Below are 21,969 nucleotides of genomic sequence, written 5' to 3'. Positions count from 1 at the left end.
AGCATACAACTGCCCTAACTGTTGCCTCCATTACCTACTTCTACGTTAATTAGATTAATTAAAGGAACTTACCCGGCCTTACCTCACTGAGAGCAAGCTCGTCCACAGCCTCTGCTCGGCGAAGCCTCTCGAGCCAAAACCTTCCTATTCTGTCTTCCACTACTCTTTCGCCCGCACCTACGACGCCCGCTCTGCTAATCTATTAATTCTGGCTAACTCCTATCTCATGCCTATTTGATTTGTTTTTACACCATTATCATACTGATACATCTGACTTGAGCTCCTTCAACAAATTTACGTTCAATTTAATCATATTACGATTGCATGCACCATAAAATCTCAATTCAATTCTGATTCATAGAAACATAGAAACATAGAAAATAGGTGCAGGAGTAGGCCATTCGGCCCTTAGAGCCTGCACCGCCATTTATTATGATCATGGCTGATCATCCAACTCAGAACCCAGCCTTCCCTCCATACCCCCTGACCCCTGTAGCCACAAGGGCCATATCTAACTTCCTTTTAAACATAGCTAATGAACTGGCCTCAACAGTTTGCTGTGGCAGAGAATTCCACAGATTCACCACTCTCTGTGTGAAGAAGTTTTTCCTAACCTCGGTCCTAAAAGGCTTCCCCTCTATCCTCAAACTGTGACCCCTCGTTCTAGACCTCCCCAACATCGGGAACAATCTTCCCGCATCTAGCCTGTCCAATCCCTTTAGGATCTTATACGTTTCAATAAGATCCCCCCTCAATCTTCTAAATTCCAACGAGTACAAGCCCAGTTCATCCAGTCTTTCTTCATATGAAAGACCTGCCATCCCAGGAATCAATCTGGTGAACCTTCTTTGTACTCCCTCTATGGCAAAGATGTCTTTCCTCAGATTAGGGGACCAAAACTGCACACAATACTCCAGGTGTGGTCTCACCAAGGCCTTGTACAACTGCAGTAGTACCTCCCTGTTCCTGTACTCGAATCCTCTCGCTATAAATGCCAGCATACCGTTCGCCTTTTTCACCGCCTGCTGTACCTGCATGCCCACTTTCAATGACTGGTGTATAATGACACCCAGGTCTCGTTGCTCCTCCCCTTTTCCTAATCGGCCACCATTCAGATAATAATCTGTTTTCCTATTTTTGCCACCAAAGTGGATAACTTCACATTTATCCACATTAAATTGCATCTGCCATGAGTTTGCCCACTCACCCAACCTATCCAAGTCACCCTGCATCCTCTTAGCATCCTCCTCACTGCTAACACTGCCACCCAGCTTCATTGGATATCTCGGAATCCAGATTATATGAAGCCTTAGTATACTCAACCACAAGATGCTCTGCAAAGTATTCTTCTCCATACTCTATAAATGCCCCCTCCAGGAACGCAACGTCAAACTGATTTTCCTAATGGACCACTATTTTAAAGTCAACCATGAATATGGTAACATAGACACTTTGGTGTGAATTTCGATCTTCCCTTGGAATTTGTGGGCCGAAACCTTGCTACTGTTTCGGGACTCATATGCAACTCCATTTAGGGTCTTTTTACTCTTACAAATCCTTATCTCTGTCGACAAAAATTGCAGTTCGATGGGAGTAGCATTTAATGGTTTGTCACTGGCTAGAAGCATGGGCCTGCCTGCTGAGCTTTCTATCTGAAATGGTGCATTGAATGCTCCACACGCGAAGCAAATATAAGGCAAATAACAGACATTACGTTATCATTTGAACCATATTCTCCCGAAAGTATGTTCACGTCTGTAGTCCCAGCTGCAATATGGAGTCTCAGATTTAAAAACAAAAATGTAAATAAAAGACAGTGAGTCTGTATTTCTGCCTTTAAAGCCGCCTGGCATGTGAAACATTCCCAAATTATTTGCTTTTACATCAGCAGTATTATATGTATTCCACTGATAACCTTCGTCAACTTATCATCACATTTTGCACGATGGCTATACCGGGATGTCACGCTCTTGAATTGTTAATGTTATGCTTCAGTAAAATATTGCAGAGATAGCCTCAGGGTGACTAGAAAGAAATAACAAAAAAGATACATCTGCACGTAAGAATGGCATGTGCATTCGGGTTGCTCACCGACGCTGTTCCCTTATGGCAATCCATTTCCATAAATGTGTTTGTCATATTTTCAAAAGTCCTGCACTGTACACTGCAATGTACTTGCTCTAGGCTGGTGTTAGGAGTAAGATTCTGTACATAATACGGCGGAAGGAATAATTAGGATGATTGATATAGAGCAGAACAGATGAGCTAATTTGACGGAGAAATCTGGGGTTTCTCGAGTAATATCAGAGCTGAGCCATACATGCATTGCAAGATATAAAAGCATTTTGATACGTCTATGCTAGCATGGTATTGTATAGTCAGCAATATATTTATGCATTCAGTTATTCATTTATTTGTTTGTTTATACAAATATACTGTTTATACATGTACTGAAATTAGATAGCATTCATCGAAGATTCACGACAATGATTCCAGGAATGAAAGTGTTACCGTAAGAGGGATGTCTGGCATCTCTTGGGCTGTATTTCCTGGAGTTCCAGCGAATGAGGGGGGGTCGCATAGAAACATACCGAATATTTAAAGGCCTGAACAGTTTAGATATGGAAAATATTTTTCCTATGGTAGGGGATTCTAGGACAAGAGGACACGAATTCAGGAGTGAAGGACATCGTTTTAGAACTTAGATGCAGATAAATTACTTTCGTCAGAGGGTGGTAAATCTGTAGAATTTCTTGCTACGAGCAGCTGTGGAGGCCAAGTCATTGGGTGTATTTAAGGCGGAAATAGATAGGTTATTGATTAGCTACAGCATCAAAAGAATATATGAACATATATAATATATAATCTTTCTCTCTCTCTCTTTCCCCTCTCTGTTGTCTCTATGTCTCTCTCAATCTTGTAAAGCTATACCAAATATCATATCTGCTCTGTGTATCCAGACTCTCGTGATATCACATGCCCTCCAAAACAGGCAGGATGTTGGTAAATTACTTTCCGCCCTCTCTAAGGTTTTGACATCCTGTCTATAGTGCGGCGACCAGAGATTTCTGCAAAACTACTTTCTGCAAAGTCATCTAACCAGTACTTTATAAATTTGCAAAATATGTCCACTCCATCCCGAATGTCTCTTCAACCACTGGACTCTGTCTTCCATGCGCAATATGAATCTAAACAGAACATTCGCAGTGCACTCTATGGATTTTAACCTTCTAGATTACATATAATTTACCTTCTATAATTTACATATTACTATTTAACTAATTATGGTTTTATTACTATTTAACTATTTATGGTGCAACTGTAGCAAAAACCAATTTCCCCCGGGATCAATAAAGTATGACTATGACTCTGATCATGATTAGCCTCTCATGAAGGACTTTGTCAAACGCCTTACTAAACTCCATCTAGGCAGCATCCACTGCCCAACACTCATCAATCTCTCTCGTCACCTTTTCAAAAGACTCAATTAAGTTGATAAGACGTGGAATGCACGCACAAAACCATACCGGCCTCCCGGCATCAACTTTCCAAATCCTCGTATATCCCCTCCAAATCCTCGTATATCCCCTCTTTAAGAGTGTCCTACAGCATCTCCCTACAACTGAGGTGGGATTTCTCGGTCTATGGAACCCCGATTTTTCCCTTGTTCCCTTCTTAAACAGTTGTACAATATTAGATCCTCGACATCTTTCTGGACCTGGCCTGTGGCTGGAGAGGACACGGATACTGTTCAAAGTCTCACGATTCTTGCTCTTGTCTCCGTCGTTGTTCTGCTGTAAATCCCTCTGGGGAGTTATCCATTTTGATGATCATTGCAGGTTCAACACTCCCTATTCCTTACCTCTACACGCCCTAACATATTTATACCCTTAGCACTATATTCCTAGTCCTCCTTAGGATTTTTTTCTTGATAAATTCTGTAGCAAATTACTCATGAGCACATCATTCACATTCACTGCATCCAAGCATATAGAAACACAGAAACATACAAAACTTCTCCCTTAATTTCGTTGCATGTTCCCACCGTATCACTTGTTATTCTTCTACATTTAGTGTATATATAGAATAACTTGGGATTCACCTTAATTCTACTTCCAGGGATTTCCATTGCCCTCATGGCTCTCCTAATTTCCTTTTTTTTTCTCTTCTGCCTTTTTTTTATATTGTGGATATGCTTCCCCTGATAAGTCTCTCAGCTTTACGTATATTTGGTGGTTACTTGCTGACTGAATGCAACACCTCTCGGGACATCTTAGGTTCTCTTATATTTTCATTCCCGTCCTTTCTTCTTACAGCAACTTATACTTCCTGTACTTTGTGTAATTGATCGTTAAACGCCCTCCACATGCATGATGTACACTTACCCGTCAAACGTGTTCCCATGTTGCTCTTTGTAGTCACTGCCTAATTTCCTCTTTATTTGACTAACTCCAATTAACTACTCTCACTCAAGGCTCATACCCATCCTTAATTATAAATATCCTGACTGTTTAGAAGTTGTGGACAATGTGCCACATATATTCACCCATTGAAAGGGCAGTTATCTGCCTGGGTTCAGTATACAACACGAGAGTCCTTCTCTTGTTGGACCCCTCACATATTGATTTAAGAAACCTTCATGGATACACCTAACATATTCTGGAAACATAGAAAACCTACAGCAAAATAAAGGCACTTCGGCCCACAATGTTGTGCCGAACATGTACTTTCGTTAGGAATTACCTAGGGTAACCTATAGTCCTCAATTTTTCTAAGTTCCATCTACATATCCAGTAGTCACTTGAAAGACTCTATTGTATCCACTTCCAAACCGTCGCTGGCAGCCTATTCCACGTACTCGGCGCTCTCTGCTTAAAATACTTACGCCTGACATCTCTTCAGTACGTTCTTCCAGGAACCTTAAAACTGTGCCCTCTCGTGTGTATCATTTCAGCCCCGGAAAAAAAAACACTGAATATCTTTACGATCAATGCCTCTCGTGATCTTATACAGCTCTATCAGGCCACCCCTCATCCTCCGTCGTTCTAAGGAGGAAAGGCCAAGTTCATTCAGCCTATTCAACGGCATTGATCTCTTAGTATCTGTGTGCCAATCTCTAAGACGGACAGTGCATGTTGTGCAACAAATGTGAGGAAGACAAACTTTGTCTTGCTCGCCAATTTTACACCATTAGTGGAGCTCATATTCTATCTCAATAAGAGAGCATTGGGATTTGAGGGTACACTCACGACAAATAAAACAGAATATATCGCAGCGTATCGCTGAGGCACTCTGCTATCACAAATACTCCTGAAAATCCGATTATGTTATTATTATCAGGACAGACAAAATACAGTGCGTGGAGGATATGAACATCAACGTGATCGCTAAACGATATAAATACATACTCAATTCACAGAAGAATGTGCCTATGATGTTTTTAAAACCTTTCTGAAACAACTTCTGTCACGCAACATCCGCTCAGCCTAAGCATACCCAGGCATGCCCGAACAAGATAGAAAACCTGTCAGCCTAAATTTAAATTGACGTAAATTATGAATTCAAAATACAAAAATAGGCAAATTCAAACAAAAGATGCGTGACTGTGATTTTCATGATCAACAGCCCGAATCTATACGTATAATAGTGTTCAGGAAGCAACATATTTATTGTCCAGTATAATTGAAATAAACACACACAAATACATATAATTTTGAATTATCGTCTTCATGAAACATTATGACCACCAATGATGATATTGGAAAGTGTTATTAGAGACTTAAGTTACTGGGATTTCGTATAGACACATGCCCATAGTACAACTCAGCGTATCAGCCAGCTTCTAGACAGAGATAGTGAAAAAAAAAAGTACCGTGCCGTTGCAGGCCAACTCTTTGTTGCCATTTCCTAAACAGAAAACAGAGAGTTGGGAAGTAGACAGAGATGATTCTACCAGTTGATAAATCCAAATAAATGGCTGTAAATATTTTTGTGAACTTAGGTGGTTAAAAATTGCAGAGTAGGTTATGCAACTTCCTCTTTACAAATTTTCTGTATGAACAACGTTTTTTTTTAAATGAGTGAGAATGATGTCAAATTGTGAAGAATACTCAAGTCAACTGCGTGACCAAAATGTATTCAGTCTCCATCATAGGTCCATGAAAACATGTCAATTTTACAGATCAACAGCTGCTAGGCCTTGACTGAATGCTGAGTTCAATAGGACAGTGCGTTCAGTTGAGAACTCCGCGTTTGACGGGGAATTGTCTTCTCGCAATCTACTTCCGGACGACCAAGTAGATGTTAGGATATCTGCTGGTCAACCAAATTATTTAAGTATTCAATAAAAGGCAATTGATTAATTTTAACGATGCTTAACCCAGACAACCTGTTCATATTCTTTACCTTCACAGTATGGTCCGGGTCAATTTTGATCCGTCCCAAGAATCACTTCATAAAAAGTATCTATACCAAGTTTTAACCACAGATCGATTTGAAATGTATACATAACCTATCTGACATTAATAAATAGATGAATAACCCTTAAGTAATGTTTCAGAGATCTAAAATCAATTTGAATAGATACGGGACAAATTTGACCCGGAACAACCTCAATGTACAAAAAAATGTAGCACCTGTACAATGGTATAACATTTTAAATATTTTTATTTTTGCGCATTTTGGGTCACTTTAGGAAACGTCATCAAATTTCGGCTAAAATTTGCATTTAGGGTGTTTTTACTGCTGTCAAATGTCAAAACGGGTCAAATTTAGCCCGAACAGTTTGTAAGGGGTAAATTCTTGAGCTAAGTGAACAACCATGGGCTGTTCCTTACAATGCTTATGAATAAGTCCACTGAGGGTGGGAACTCAGAACGACGATATTTCTCTTCAGCAAGGTGAAGGATAATTGGAAATTAAATGTCTGACTCTGGATACATAATGCACTGCACAACAGGTAAGATAAAAGCTTTTTGATTGGCAAACATGGCCAGTAATGTGCCACAGACTTACGTGACTTTGTTTCGGAAGGACTGCAAGTAAATGATAAAAATAAAACACTAAACATTGGCGAACCGAACATCATCGAAGTTTAGGTTACTGGGAGCGTATCCTGGGACGGAATGCATCTATATTTGAGATGGCAAAACAGGCTAAGGTCTTCCTTCCGTCCGCTAGCTTGCAGGTAAACGGAAGGCTAGGTGTATCACCTGCTGAAAACCACACCCCCAATCAACTCTAGGCGAAATGATGGATAGTGCCTGAGCAGCTGGAACATATCAAATGACCGAGTTATGCGACCAGTGATGCCAGGTAGAAAACCTCTGCAGTGTATTAGCAATGCTTCTGATTGCGCAGCTTGCCAATACTGCACCCATAACAAGGCATTGGCAAACCGTTTTGGCAGAATGATCTTCCAGGAACAATCATGGTTATGGAAAAATCATGACCACTAATGTCATACCACAGTGCACATAACGACCGAACGAAAAAAACGACTGAAAGCCGGAAAAAAGTTTGTATGTTATTTATTTATTTATTTTTGTCCGTATGTTAACTATCTCTGGTCTGTGCCATGTCGATGACGTTGTTGATTACGGCCTTAAATGCCGTAAAATGAGAGAACAGTTTTTTTTTCTCTGCGCAGTTCTAATATCTTCATGTGAAAGTTGACGGAGTCTTTGGAAGGGCGAATCGACAGTACACACGACTGATATAGGTGGTTTGATTTTTAGAATATACCAGATCCAGACCGTGGCCAATATTTTAGAGCAATCATTGCATGACGGAGGTTTTAATACAGGGAGGGGTGATGATGTGCCACGATAGCCAAAGAATTGATGAAGCTTTTTTTTTCGCAGTTGAAAGAGCGTGTGCCAATGTTGGGTATATAATATTAAGGTAAATGCCACTCTCAACCAAAAATTAAATGAGGAGGTACATGTATAATTGTACATAACTTCGATAGGTCTCCTTCCATCAAGGATCTCGTTTTGTTGCAGAGTAATTAAACTATTTGATACGGAAAATCAATTATACAAATAGTGAATCTAAGCAAAATTACTCTGTCAAGAACGAGAGAATACTCTGATATTGCTACAGAGCGAGTGTCAATATGGAACAGAAACTCAGTTATGTTAAAATTGGAAACTCGCCTATTGAGTCCGACAGAGGGTACAAAATCAGGGCAGCAGAGAATATTATAGAAGTTAAACACCTAGTTCGGAGAACGATCATTCACCTAGAGTTAATTAATGTGGAAACAGGGAAATTGGTCTTCCTGCTGAATTCCAATATCCTGATACGAAATTGGATAGATTCAGCGAGTCAACAAACGTATAGTGTGTATATTGTTTGATAATGTTGTTGGTATATATTCTACCTGCTCCGTTTTCAATAAACAACTTGCCTTGCAAGATGAGAATGCCAAATCTTCAGTTAAAATTAATTAACCGGAAATGAAAAAAAAAACGGAGACCAGATTGGAAAAACGATGATTTCAGAACCCGAGAAATGCTGAATACAATAGAATTTGACTTCATGTTGTTAGGATTTTCATTGTCTTGATTGTTCTTCTTATCTTTCTCAGGTCACAGTGCTGCAAGATTGGTGGCCGGAAATGATGAATGTTCAGGAAGACTGGAAGTGCAGTTTGATGACAAATGGGGAACAGTGTGTGACGTTGGGTGGGATATGGATGACGCCAACGTGGTGTGCAATCAGCTTCAATGCGGATCTGCTGTGTCTGTGCTGGGAGGAGCTTATTATGGCGAGGGGAAGGGACATGTTTGGAACAAAGTACTTGAATGTCAAGGTACCGAGCATAGTCTCGGCGAATGTCCAGTTTCTTCAATGACTCACCATTGCAATCACACGAATGACGTCAGTCTGAACTGTTCTGGTGAGTACCGTATTCAAAGCAACTGAATATTAAACTTTGATTGCACCTAGAAGTTAGAGAGCAGCTCGCAAAACTGCCTCCGAATAAGGACGTGTACGTTATCCCTTTCATGTCATGTTTGTTATGATTTTGGTGTAACATCAATCTACAGTATAAGGGCTTCGGCGGCGGTATACGAAGACTTTACTGTTGGCCAACATAAGTGGTTGAATCAATGCGATGAAACAAGAATAAAATATGAGAACATGACTAACAGGTCGATAATTTATGATGGCGTAGAACAACCAGAGTTTGCATATTATCAAATTGTTTCAACATCAGAACGTTGATACCCTTATTGTCTTAAGAAGTAGCTCCACACAACATAATCCATTCCAGATTACTGATAGAATGAGGAAGACAACGACTAATGGCCTAGCAGATACTGCAGACGGAGGAGATGGTAGAATGAATTGCAGACGGTATTATCTACTGTATATGAAGGGATACAAATAAAATATAGTTCGATAAATATTCAAAATGAATTGTGAAATTATTGCTTTATAGGAAAGAATTTCGGTTAGCCAGCACTACGACAATTATTTTTTAAATAAAGGAAACAAATTACTGCAATTGAAAAAAAACAAAAAAAAACGAAATGAGAAGATCATGATTCGTCATTTTGCTTCAGCATTTGCAATATAATACGTGGAAATCAAATGCCAATATTTTCAGAGAATATCATTCAATCGAAACCAGAGAGCATATTGCAATAAAAACGGAAGCATACACAATAATAGGTTACAGAATGCTAATTAGCCTAAATTGTAATAAATAGTCGGTGATAGACGTAAAACAGACGAAATTTTGAAGTGTTCAGAGTGCTTTGTAAATAATTTGAAATTAAGCAATTTCACAACCGATCAAAATATAGCTTCTTTCAGTTATATGCTGAAAATCTCAAGGTAATTATTATAGCCTCAGCGAAAGTCCAGAATTTTCAAAGACTCATAATTGCAACCAGAATGCCGTCAGTCTCTACTGAGTTAGTGAATGTTATTAATTGTATTAATCTGGCATTTCTTCTGGCTCCTGGCGATCCGTGCAGAGGCCATGAAAATCTAGGGAAGAATTTAGCAAGCCAGAGGGTAGCTCAAATGACAGCTTAAGCGGGTCAATGATAACCTGTGATTCAGGACAAGTAGCTTTTTCAGTATCTCCCGTACATCGACCAGACGAGACTCACGTCAGAAACGCACATCAAGGAACACAGTAAGTTTGGGTTATGCGGAGAAATCGGGTGTAGCAGAACGTTGCATTGGCAATGACTATATGATTGTCTTCGAGGGCAGCAAACTGCTGTGCCACGTCAATACCTTTTACCACCGCCGGGTGAAAGAAGCCATTGAAATAAGACTAGAGGAAAGGAATTTTAACAGAGGACAAAATCGCGCTCCAAGTAAAAACTGGAAATTCATTGTAAGTAAGGTGGGAAGACGATTGAATGAGGATTGACCAATCGGAACGCAGGCAATTCAGGGGTATACATCACCGGGCTACAGATACCCAAGCATGATTCTTAATGAAGATGACAAATTTCTTTCTTCGAAACGTCCGTGAATTAATACTTGTTCCCTGCTGGAAGTCCGAGAAGAGTTTATTCATAATAACACAACTTGAAACGCTCAAGGGAACATAAGAAGATGATCGCAAGGGAAGGAAAGAAACGTGGAAACGTGGAATGAGGCAGAAATATAAATAGGATTTGAAAACAAATATAAATAGCAAATTATTTCGGAACGTAGAAATAAAGTAAGAAGCTGACTTCTGAATGCAGAGTGGCGTCTGGAGATAGGTTTCTATGAAAGGAGGAGTAAAGTGCTCTTCCTCATCTAGTTTGCAGTTCAGTCTCAGACAAGTCGTAGAATCTGCTTAGCACCTGCATCTGGGTCTGGTAAAACTATTGGAGCAGGTGGTGCATATCAGAAATACTGGTTTTGCGACCACTGACACCAAACAGACAATGTCTGAAGAATATTTATAATGGAGGAGGGTCACCCGCCTTGAAAATATAACCAATCAAAGCAATGGCATACCACTTCTCTGGAAAGAAATGCTTTGAATAATCTTTTTGTAATTATTTTATTTATTAATTTACGAGACGACGGCGTCGTTTGATAAATCAGCATTTATTGACCATTCCTAGTTGCCCATGATAAGGCGGTAATGAGCTGCTATCTTAAACCAGTGCCGTCCCTGAGGTGCTCATGGAAATACTTTTATTGCCTAAGCATACGGCACGTAACGAACGAATCTCTGAGTGAATACTGCAGAAAAAAAAAGATTATATTAAAGGCAGTTATCAGCGTAGTTGGATATTATCTCGTTCCCAATGAAAAATACTGGCCCATAACATTCAGTGCTGGAAGCTGAATACGCCATATCTTTCGACATATCGGAAGGAGAGGAAAAATGAAGAGCGATTAGGTAGTTTCAATAATTGAGTGTGACAACAAACAGGCTTTTAGAAAGTTAGCTACTGAATAGTCTGCTAGCAGAAATTAAATAAAATTATTGGAACGGCATTTTGCGTTCGTTACTCAGAAACACGGTTAACGTAAATTTTAACTGGATGGGAACCTTCAAAGTTGATAGAAGAAACAGTTGTCATGAGGAATTTAAATAGCTATGCTCAGGAAAGCAGAGGTAAGAAATAAATGAACATATTAGCCTGGCAAAGGGATGTATCTTACTAAACTTTCCTGGACATTGTCAGTGATGAAACTGGAAATTTGAATAAGAATTGTGTAGCTAAAACTTCATAAAGACAAAAGCAAGGTTTCTAAAAACATCGGAAAATCAACGCACATTGATTAATGGATGAACAATAGCATCCATAACGATATGCAATGTGTATCAGTTAGAACATAATGAACAAAGTCACATTGGATTGTTCAAAGGGATGTCACACTTGATAAACCAAATTAACAGCATTGCGAATTTGTTATCACAGTCGAATGTCGGGGTTGGAGGGACTAGAATAGTTTGGTAAGGCTGTTCGACATATTTTGGTAGAGACGCTCAGAAGAGCTTGCTGTAAGCTTAGAATTAAGAAAACCGAAAATAGTCGACAGACATGGATGTAACAGATTACTAACAGAGTAATACAAAGGGCAATATACGCATGGTTCACTCTCAAATTGGCAGTCAGTCTTGCGGAGCATCAGAACAATCATACGTGAGAACAGTGTATTCACCCTTAGCTGCTAAGAAAATAATTAAAGTTAGCACTTCTCGTATTTATCATTGCACTAAGTACGTGTACAGTGTCAAATGAATTTAATTAACAAAATGAATTTAATTAACAAAACTGTCAACAAATAAGTGGGCAACAACATTTCTGATGGTATATGATATTGATATGAGGATTTCTACTGCAATACGGTAGAAAATAAATATTGCTGGGTTTGAAAATAGAAACAATCGGTTATGTCAAGTGTACTCGGCAAAGTAGATCAAGCAACCGTTATTATTTTGTTTTTGGAAGTCGCTATTTGGGAGGTTATTTTGTTATAACCTCCAAAAACACCAGATTCCAATTTGGATCTCAGCAGATTATCATCGCACTTAAAGGTAATGTAATGAAACCCAATGATCCCGACTCGACGAGAACATTATGCTATTAGCATTAATTTACTGCAGAAATGCCCTTGAAAGGAGGTCTAGTCGTGTAGACGACGGGGAAATAAATCAAACTATTTATCCGGTTTATTGGTTGCTCCGTTTTTACTGGTAATAGGTAACTATCTTACATTATTTCTAAAACAGGGAAGCACGGGCCAAAACTGGTTGGTGGGAAGAACAGATGCTCAGGTCGTGTGGAGATCCAGCACGGAGACCAGTGGGGGACACTTTGTGATGAGTACTTCGGCCTGGAAGATGCTGCTGTGATATGTGAACAGCTGAAATGTGGTGCAGTCAATTCAGCTCCCAGAAGTGCCTACTTTGGCAAAGGAAATGGGCCTGTATGGAACGATAACTACCGTTGCTTGGGACGCGAGACTAGACTAGCTGATTGTCCAGTCTCCAGCTTGGGTCATATTAGCTGCTCACATGGAAATGACGCCAGTCTAATCTGTTCTGGTGAGTCGCAAAGAATATTGGATTGAAACAAACGGCACTTTCATCATAGAATTTTTTGCGGCATGAAGTAAAATCCAAATAGTTAGAGATATCTATTTGCCACAGATGAATCCTGTTAGAGAATATATTGACTAGACGATGAAAGGCAATTTGAAATTAAAGGCCTCACTTTAAATTGCATGTACAAGGGCAGATTTTCCAATTGCTATGTAATCCCATTTTTTTTCTTTTCCTGCGGCGGGCCAAGTGGCAAATATTTCTTTCGTCACAGTAAATTCCTCCTGGTACCTTTGTATTTACTTTCATGTAAGAAAATATATATAAACTTCCGAACGAACCCGCTTGCGCGAATAGAACGACACTCCTCAGGTGTCAGAATGAGGAATAAATTCAGTATTAATTGGTATGTTAAATAGTTTGGAAATGAAATTTAGCTATCCACTTCATGAATACAGTGCAACTTCTTGAGGTGAGGTACAGAAGTTCTTCGTATAATTGTAGTATTGTGATGAAGTTTGCTAATTTGCTGGCTCCGATGTAACGTACGGGAAATTAGTACATTAAACCATTGTGACGAATTTTGATGTACGTGCATCAGTACTTTGGCTTCATATTAACTGCTTTACCCATCGTTTTCCATGTTATAGATGAAGTTTGGTCGGTGAGATTGACCGATGGGGGAAGCCGTTGCGACGGACGAGTGGAGATTTATGAGAAAGGCACCTGGAGCAGAGTACAGGATAAATTTTGGAACATCAATGATGCAAATGTTGTCTGTCAACAAATGCGTTGTGGCAAAGCTACGTCCGCCTACAACTCCTCAAGGATCAGAGACAGTGAACAACCTGTGAGGGTAATTGATGTTCAATGCGAAGGAAGCGAGTCGCACCTGCGAGACTGCAGAAAGTCCATGTTTAAACGGTATTCCTCTGACACCACCGAAGTTAGCGTTCTATGTTCAGGTAAACATTGTTAAAAAGGTGAAATGGGAATTAGTACATTGGTGTGGCCATTACTATAAAATAAGTATGTCAGTGTCACTGAGACGAGCAAATCAGCATCCACAAATTTTTTGTCACCAAGTCGGCACTGACAATCCAAGCCGTTTTTGCACGATTTATATATTGTCCTAAACCTTCATCCCCAATGGTTATGAAGCTCTGCCCCGCAGATTCAACAATTTATTGCGATATCAGTGGGACATTTGAGAACGGAATTAATCTGCTAACCATCAAAACGTGGGGATCGATTGGAAAACTGAATGAAGAGGAGAACCATTATGTTCCGATTCTATTCAATCTCACAGTATCGCAAAAAAATTCCACTAATTGAAAATTTCTAAAATTCCAACGTAGACACTTTCAAATAACTTAACCTGTCGCGTAACTTCCAGGCAGCTCTCATTATGTGGTGGTAAACAAATAAGAATAGCACATCGAAGTGGATAGAGGGAATCGAACATCTATCTGAGTAAGTGAGCAATCAGGGAGAGGGAGCTTGAGAGGAGATGATTCTGGAAGAAAATATTCTCAATGTCATACAACTGTTGATTCTTTAAAAAAAAAGATGCAACACAACTGTTAAAATCTCTGTCATACAAATCCATTTCGGAGTCTTTTCGAGAAAGTCGAAATGTGGCTACAGTTAGTAAACTGCAAGAAAAATTAGTTTCAGCAACTATTTTGAGCTCACACAAAAAAAAATGGTTAACAATGTGACTAACACAGATGGTTCATTTTGTTTTGAGCTAGCCTCTGAGGAGGTCTTTGGAACTTGATTCCAATGAGCAATAGCAGCTGAGCTGGGATCTCCTGCTCTGGGTCTCGCTGGTCTTAGATTTCTCTTGAAACATATAAAATGCCTTTAAGCGTGATTTCGGCCACAAGCCATATAAATGTCACGTTTTCTACCTCACATTTGGTCCAGCCATTTAGTTTCGATAATAATGGATTGATTCAGCATTTAGTAGCAATAGAACACTCTATATGGAGGCGATCACATCCCATTCAAACCTATCCAGGTCCTTCAGAGTTGAGCACGCATTGTTTGACAATGTGAACCATGTATTATCCTGGTTACAATATCATGGACAAAGTAGAATGCCGTCGCCCATCCTACCAAAATGGGACTTGACGTACATTTATCTATGAAAGTCATGCAGGTGGGCTGCCAACATTTGCGTTGAAACGTACCCCAGATGCTGATATGCCTCAAAAATTGATGATGAATAAAACGAAGTGTTCTAGACGCGCTCTGTTCATTCCGTCTTTTTGGTTTTATATATTTTATAATTACAACAAACACATACTTTCGATGCCACAATTGCAATTTTTTTTTGCTAATTCTAGAGGCAACCTTAGAAACGACAGCTGTGTAATGCCTCCAGTCTGTGTGGTGTGATTAACATCCACTGTTTTTGCTGCACAGGACACTTGCAAATACGACTATCCGGAAGTGAAGATAACTGTGCCGGACGACTTGAGATTTATTACAGTGGGACTTGGGGCACTGTTTGTGATGACTCTTGGGATATGGACGACGCTAACGTCGTGTGCAGGCAACTAGCTTGTGGGTTTGCTTTGGAGGATAAAACTCCTGAGTACTACGGAGAATGTACAGCCCCAATTTGGCTGGACGAATTGAGATGTTCAGGTAATGAGTCATATCTCTGGGAATGTCCCTCAGTACCGTTTGGCCAACATGACTGCAGTCATAAAGAAGATGTGACTGTCACGTGCTCTGGTAAGGATATTTTTTAAAAAATCTGCAACAATTAATGGACGCAGAGATTTAATATAATATTTTCAATATCGAAGGAGACCATTGTCCCCGAATTATCTGTATAATTCATGTTACCGTTCAATTACTCAGGAACAACATATTCTTTCCATATATATTCGTGTCCATGGCTCCCCAGCCGATTATCTGGATGTGCAGGTCGACCGTGTTTCAATATGCATTTCAGGCAAAATTCAGGGTTGGATTGCATAGTAACTGGCTCACATTAGTAAACATATTTGAAATGTCAGTAAATAGAGAAACACATTTCACTTTATACCCATCAAAAAAAAACCTTAGTATATTGTAAAGACCAATACTTGCCTCACATTCAAACATTTTGCTTTCAGGGAATGAAACCGACACCTTTCGATTTTTTTTTTCTGCGATGTTTACAAACTCCAATTTTAAGTAGCAACATAGCGACCTCTCATTTCTTCATAACTTGGTCGAAGATTCACTTACCGAAAGTTGACATCTCTGACTATCAGTCTTAACTCTTGAAGCAGTTCTTCCATATTCCACCTTGCTACTTGTCTGACGATGAACGTCTTAATATTTGTCATAATGATATATAATGTAAAAAATCGTAACAAAACAGTGTTTCCTTGGACCACATCATCCACCCCACCAAGCCCCGTATTCAATTATTTATCCTTCCATTTTGTGAATCCGAAGAAAATTCCAGTTTCAGACATGCATTTCTCTATACCATGACCGTTTCCCAATACCAGCACCCTTACTATTAGAAATTCAGTGGAATATATCCATTTGCTTTGCCGTGCCTGTGCATTCCTACTCATCTACTGTTCACTACCGACTGCTCCCAGCGGTAATTCCTTTTCTTTATTTAAACTAAGTATAGCCAACATTTCGTTACCCGAAAAGAAACGTCTTGCTTGTTGGTGTAAGGAAATGTGCTGATGACCTTTGTACCATATGTGTCTTAATCAGAATACAAACAAATTCGCCTAGTGAACGGTAATAATCCATGTGAAGGGAGAGTGGAAATCTGGTACAATGGGACCTGGGGAACAGTCTGTTCCAGCAACTTCGATGCCAAGTCAGCGGAAATGATCTGTAAACAAATGAAATGTGGACCATTAAAATATGTTTATCCTGGCTCATATCAATATGGAAAGGGAAATGGACCCATATGGCTGGATGGCATCGAATATTCATCGCACGAGTCGACCCTTTGGCAGTGTGCACTGCAGCCGTGGGGAAAACACAAATGTGACCATACCGATGATTTAGCTGTTGTATGCCAAGGTAAAAATGGACTCTTTTTTTCTAATTCGTCTACTTGTATTTTAAAAGTCATGCATGACTCTTCCGACATAATTAATTTGTCAACAGAAGGCAACATGCCGGAACGAATCAGTGAAGAGCCCTGCAAGCAAATAAATGACTGGCCCTTTGACTCGATAACTGGTAACTAACATGATAAATTGAAGCTTTTCTGATAGATTAGGAACACTTGTATTAATGTTGCCGTTAGAGCTGCAGTAAAGATTATACTTGCTGCATTTGCCCACTAATGAACTATGGCAGCACAATTATGAGTCGTGCTCTTACCGTGATTCTTATGGATGCTGCCAAAGCGATATAGTAATTGTGTACCTTCTATTGTTAGACAGAAGATCCACGAAGTTACTAGGGATTAATTAAGCTAACTGTAATCGTAAGAGACTGCACTTGATATGTTGGAGTAGTCTGAAGAGCAAGAGATTAGAGGTCTGAAACAGTATGTTCCTGTCAGGAGGTAAGATAGGAATGTAAAGTACGGGAAGCTTGAATAAAGATAAATATTATTGGCTTGGGGAAAAAAAGTGACGTCCCACGACGCTTTCGGGGAATATCGAGACATCAGGAAGGTGCTTAAGGAGAGAAAATAAAACTGACATGGAATTATTAATAGCAGAAATTTAAAAAAAGTCAAAGCATTTTGTACTTATATTGAAGAAAAATGAAACACGTGGAAAACTAAGAGGAGCATACGGCATCTTAAGGGTCAAGAATGGAATTTGAGCTTGGTGTCGGAAGAACTTCATGATGTGCAAAACGAGTATTTTTCATTGGTATTTACTGAGGATAAGAACATGGGTGACAGTGAGAACAGCATTAGTCTTTCTCAAGTGATCGGATTTTTCTTTATTAATAACGTATTGATCTGAAAATCTATGGTACGCTTGCCTTCGTTAGTCAAGGGCACTGAGGATGATGATGATGATAATGATAATAGTAATAATAATAATAATAATAATAATAATAACATCAACAATACCAGTATGTTTCTGTCGATGAAACAACAGTTTTACATAATTTACAATTCAGGTGGTCACATTTTCAGAAGTATATGGAGCCTCGAGAAAAATCTTATTCAGAGTTATCCTGGGTGAGAACGCACAAGCTTTATGGAGGTTTTGGAAATACATGTGCTATGCTCTGTGACTTTGTGTGAGTTCTGAATGAAATGTATGGCATTATGAGATGGATACGCAGGGTGCAGAATCTGATTCATAGTCAAGAACGGAATAGTATGTACAATAATAACTTTAAGGTTGAAAGCGGAAAGAATAAAATAATTACAGACAATGACATGGAATATTACAGCACAGAACAGGCCCTTGGTCCCACAATGTTGTACCGACCCTTAAACCCTGCCTCCCATAGAACGCCCACCTGAAATTCCTCCATATAACTGTCCAGTAGCCTATTAAATTTCACTAGTGTATCTGCCTCCACCACTGACTCAGTCAGTGCATCTCACGCACCAACTACTCTCAGAATAAAACACCTTCCTCTAATGTCCTCCTTCAACTTTCCGCCCCTTACCTTAAAGTCATGTCCTCTTGTATTGAGCAGTCGTGCCCTGGGGAAGAGGCGCTTCCTGTCCACTCTATCTATTCCTCTTAATATCTTGTATATCTCTATCATATCTCCTCTCATTCTCCTTTTCTCCAAAGAGTAAAGCCCTAGCTCCCTAAATTTCTGATCATAATGTGTACACTCTACACGAGACAGCATCCTGGTAAATCTCCTCTCTACCCTTTCCGGTACTTCCACATCCTTCCTATAGCGACCAGAACTGGACAGAGCACTCAAAGTGTGGCCTAACCAGAGTTTTATAGAGCTGCACCATTACCTCGCGACTCTTGAACTCTATCCCTCGACTTATGAAAGCTAACACCCCATATGCTTTCTTAACTACCCTGTCTAACTGTGAGACAACTTTAAGGGATGTGAGGACATGTACCCCCAGATCCCTCTACTCCTCCACACTACCAAGTATCCTGCCATTTACTTTACAGTCTGCTTTGGAGTTTGTCCTTGCAACGTGCACCACGTCACACTTCTCCGGGTTGAACTCCATCTGCCACTTCTCAGCCCACTTCTGCATCCTATGAAAGCCTCTCTGCAATCTTTGACAATCCTGTACACTATCGACAACACCACCAACCTTTGTGTCGTCTGGAAACTTGCCAACCCACCCTTCTACCCCCACATCTATGTCGTTAATAAAAATCACGAAAGGTAGTGATGTCCCACAACCGATCTTTGTGGGACACCACTAGTCACAATCCTCCAATCCGAATGTACTCCCTCCATCACGACACTCTGCTTTCTGCAGGCGAGCCAATTCTGAATCCACCTGGCCAAACTTCCCTGGATCCCATGCCTTCTGACTTTCTGAATAAGCCTACCTAACTAAAATCTGAAAAGTGGATGTCGTCCAAATTGCAAGCCATCTTGGATAATGTCTCCCATCCACTTCATAATGTACTGTTTGGGCACAGGTGTACATTCAGCCAGAGACTCATTCCACAGACCTGCAACACAGAGCATCATAGAAAATCATACCTGCCTGTGACCATCAAATTTTACAACTCCTCCCTTGGAGTGTCAGACACCCTGAGCCAATAGACTGGTCCTGGACTTATTTCCTGGCATAATTTACACATTACTATTTAATTATTTATGGATTTATTACTATTTAATTATTTATTATGCAACTGTAACGAAAACCAATTTCACCCGGGATCAATACAGTATATCTATCAGCATGAACATCACACCCACTTCACTACCCTCATCCATATGGCTGGTCACCTCCTCAAAAAAATCTGTTACACTTGTTGGACACATTCTGCCCTTCACAAAGCCATGCTGACTGTCCCTAATCATACCATTATTCTCGAAATGTCCACAGATCCTATCTCTAAGAATCTTTTCCAACAGCTTTCCCACTACTGACGATAGGCTCTCTGATCTACAATTACCCGGACTATTCCTACTACCATTTTTTAAACAAGGGGACAACATTCGCCTCTCTCCAATCCGCTGGTACCATTCCCGTGGACAACGAGGACATTATGATCCTAGCCAGAGGCTCAGCAACTCTTCCCTCGCCTCGTGGAGCAGCCTGAGTAATATTCCGTCAGGCCTCGGGGAATGATCTGTCCTAACGTAGTTTAACAACTCCAACACCTCCTCTGCCTTAAGATCAACATGCTCCAGAGCATCAACATCACTCATATTGTCTGCACCGTCATCAAGTTCCTTCTCACTTGTGGATACCGAAGAGAAGTATTCATTGAGGTCCTCGCTCACTTCCATAGCCTCCAGGCACATCTTCCCAACTTTATCTTTAATCGGCCCTATCTTCACTCCTGTCATCCTTTTATTCTTCACATAATTTAAGAAGGCCTTGGGTTTTTCCTTTACCCTACTCGCCAAGGCCATCTCATGCCCCCTTCTTGTTCTCCTCAGCCCCTTTTTCAGCTCCTTTCTTCCTACCCTATATTCCTCTATAGACCAATCTGATCCTTGCTTTCTAAACCTCATGCATACTGCCTTCCTCCAGCTGACTAGATTTTCGACCTCACTCGCCATCCATGGTTTCTTCACCCTACAATTCTTTATCTTCCTCACCGGGACAAATTTATCCCTAAAATTCTGCAGGATATCCCTAAACATCGCCCGTATGTCCATCGTACATTTTCCTGCAAAACCATTATTTCAATTCACACCCGCAAGTTCTAGCCTTATAGCCTCATCATTTGCCCTTCCCCAGTTAAAACTTTTCCCATCCTCTCTGATTCTATCCTTTTCTATGACAATACTAAAGGCCAGGGAGCGGTGGTCACTGTCCCCCAGATGCTCACCCACTGAGAGATCTGTGACTTGACCTTGTTCATTACCTAATTCTAGATCTAGTATGGAATTCCCCTAGTCGGCCTGTCAACATGCTGTGACAGGAATCCGTCCTGGACACACTTAACAAACTCTGCCCCCTCCAAATCACTGGAATTAATCGGATGCCAATCAATATTAGGGAAGTTAATGTCACCCATGATAACAACCCTGTTATTTTTGCACCTTTCCAAAATCTGCCTCCCAATCTGGTGTTATCAAGAGCATGTTTATATTTTCTCTGTTTGTTTGAAAGGAGAAAGACAGTCGCTTGGAACGTATTATCACGAATTATCAGATATAATGATAGACGTATTAGGGCAGTGCTTAAATGGTGCTCGGATTGGGGCAAACTAAACTGTAGGGAATCGGCAAATATGGACCATTTCAGGCAGAAGAGAGCTAGTTTACGCTGGCAACATTTTCGACATAAACGAAATCAGCAGCAGTTTCTTTTCTTACGTTCCACAGTTAGTTGTAAAGATTTTCTATGCAGTACATCAATTCCTAAGCAGGGGTTATTGCATAATATGTTGTTGTACTATACGTAGACCTCCCATTGCGTCTTTTTGCCGGCACTGACAACTGCACCGGACGGCTGGAGATGTTCTTCAATAACAGCTGGGGCACAGTGTGCGATGACTCCTGGAGTTTTGCTGACTCCCAGGTGGTCTGCAGACAGTTGGGCTGTGGACCTCCACTTTGGGCTTCAGATACATCTAATGTTACCCAGGAAGCCGGTGTCATCTGACTGGATGAAGTAAAATGCAAGGGAAGTGAATCGTTTTTGTCCCTTTGTTCCTCCTCACCACTCGGTCAACACGACTGCAATCATAAAGAAGATGTAATTGTTACATGTTCAGGTATGCTTTTTTGGTTGTATTCAACTGTCTCTTCAACTCATTCGTTAAATTCGTAACGAGGGAGATCTTGAGATCAAATTAAAAAAAAAATAGCTTACTGAAAATTGT

General features: G+C 40.2%; 1 protein-coding gene across 1 annotated transcript in view; it reads left to right on the top strand.

Moving 5' to 3' along the window:
- Positions 1 to 21,749, top strand: part of LOC134351211 (deleted in malignant brain tumors 1 protein-like) — a 56,570-nt gene extending 34,821 nt beyond the window's left edge. The window contains exons 6-11 of the mRNA XM_063057321.1: positions 8,591 to 8,902; positions 12,710 to 13,024; positions 13,672 to 13,986; positions 15,452 to 15,676; positions 16,757 to 17,074; positions 21,550 to 21,749. Of these exons, the coding sequence (XP_062913391.1) occupies positions 8,591 to 8,902; positions 12,710 to 13,024; positions 13,672 to 13,986; positions 15,452 to 15,676; positions 16,757 to 17,074; positions 21,550 to 21,749 (1,685 nt within the window). The remainder of the gene's footprint in view (positions 1 to 8,590; positions 8,903 to 12,709; positions 13,025 to 13,671; positions 13,987 to 15,451; positions 15,677 to 16,756; positions 17,075 to 21,549) is intronic.
- Positions 21,750 to 21,969: the final 220 nt, after the last annotated feature.

The sequence above is a fragment of the Mobula hypostoma genome, chromosome 8 (assembly GCF_963921235.1).
Source record: "Mobula hypostoma chromosome 8, sMobHyp1.1, whole genome shotgun sequence".
Taxonomy (NCBI): Eukaryota; Metazoa; Chordata; class Chondrichthyes; order Myliobatiformes; family Myliobatidae; genus Mobula; species Mobula hypostoma.
This window is presented reverse-complemented; position numbering and strand designations above follow the sequence as displayed.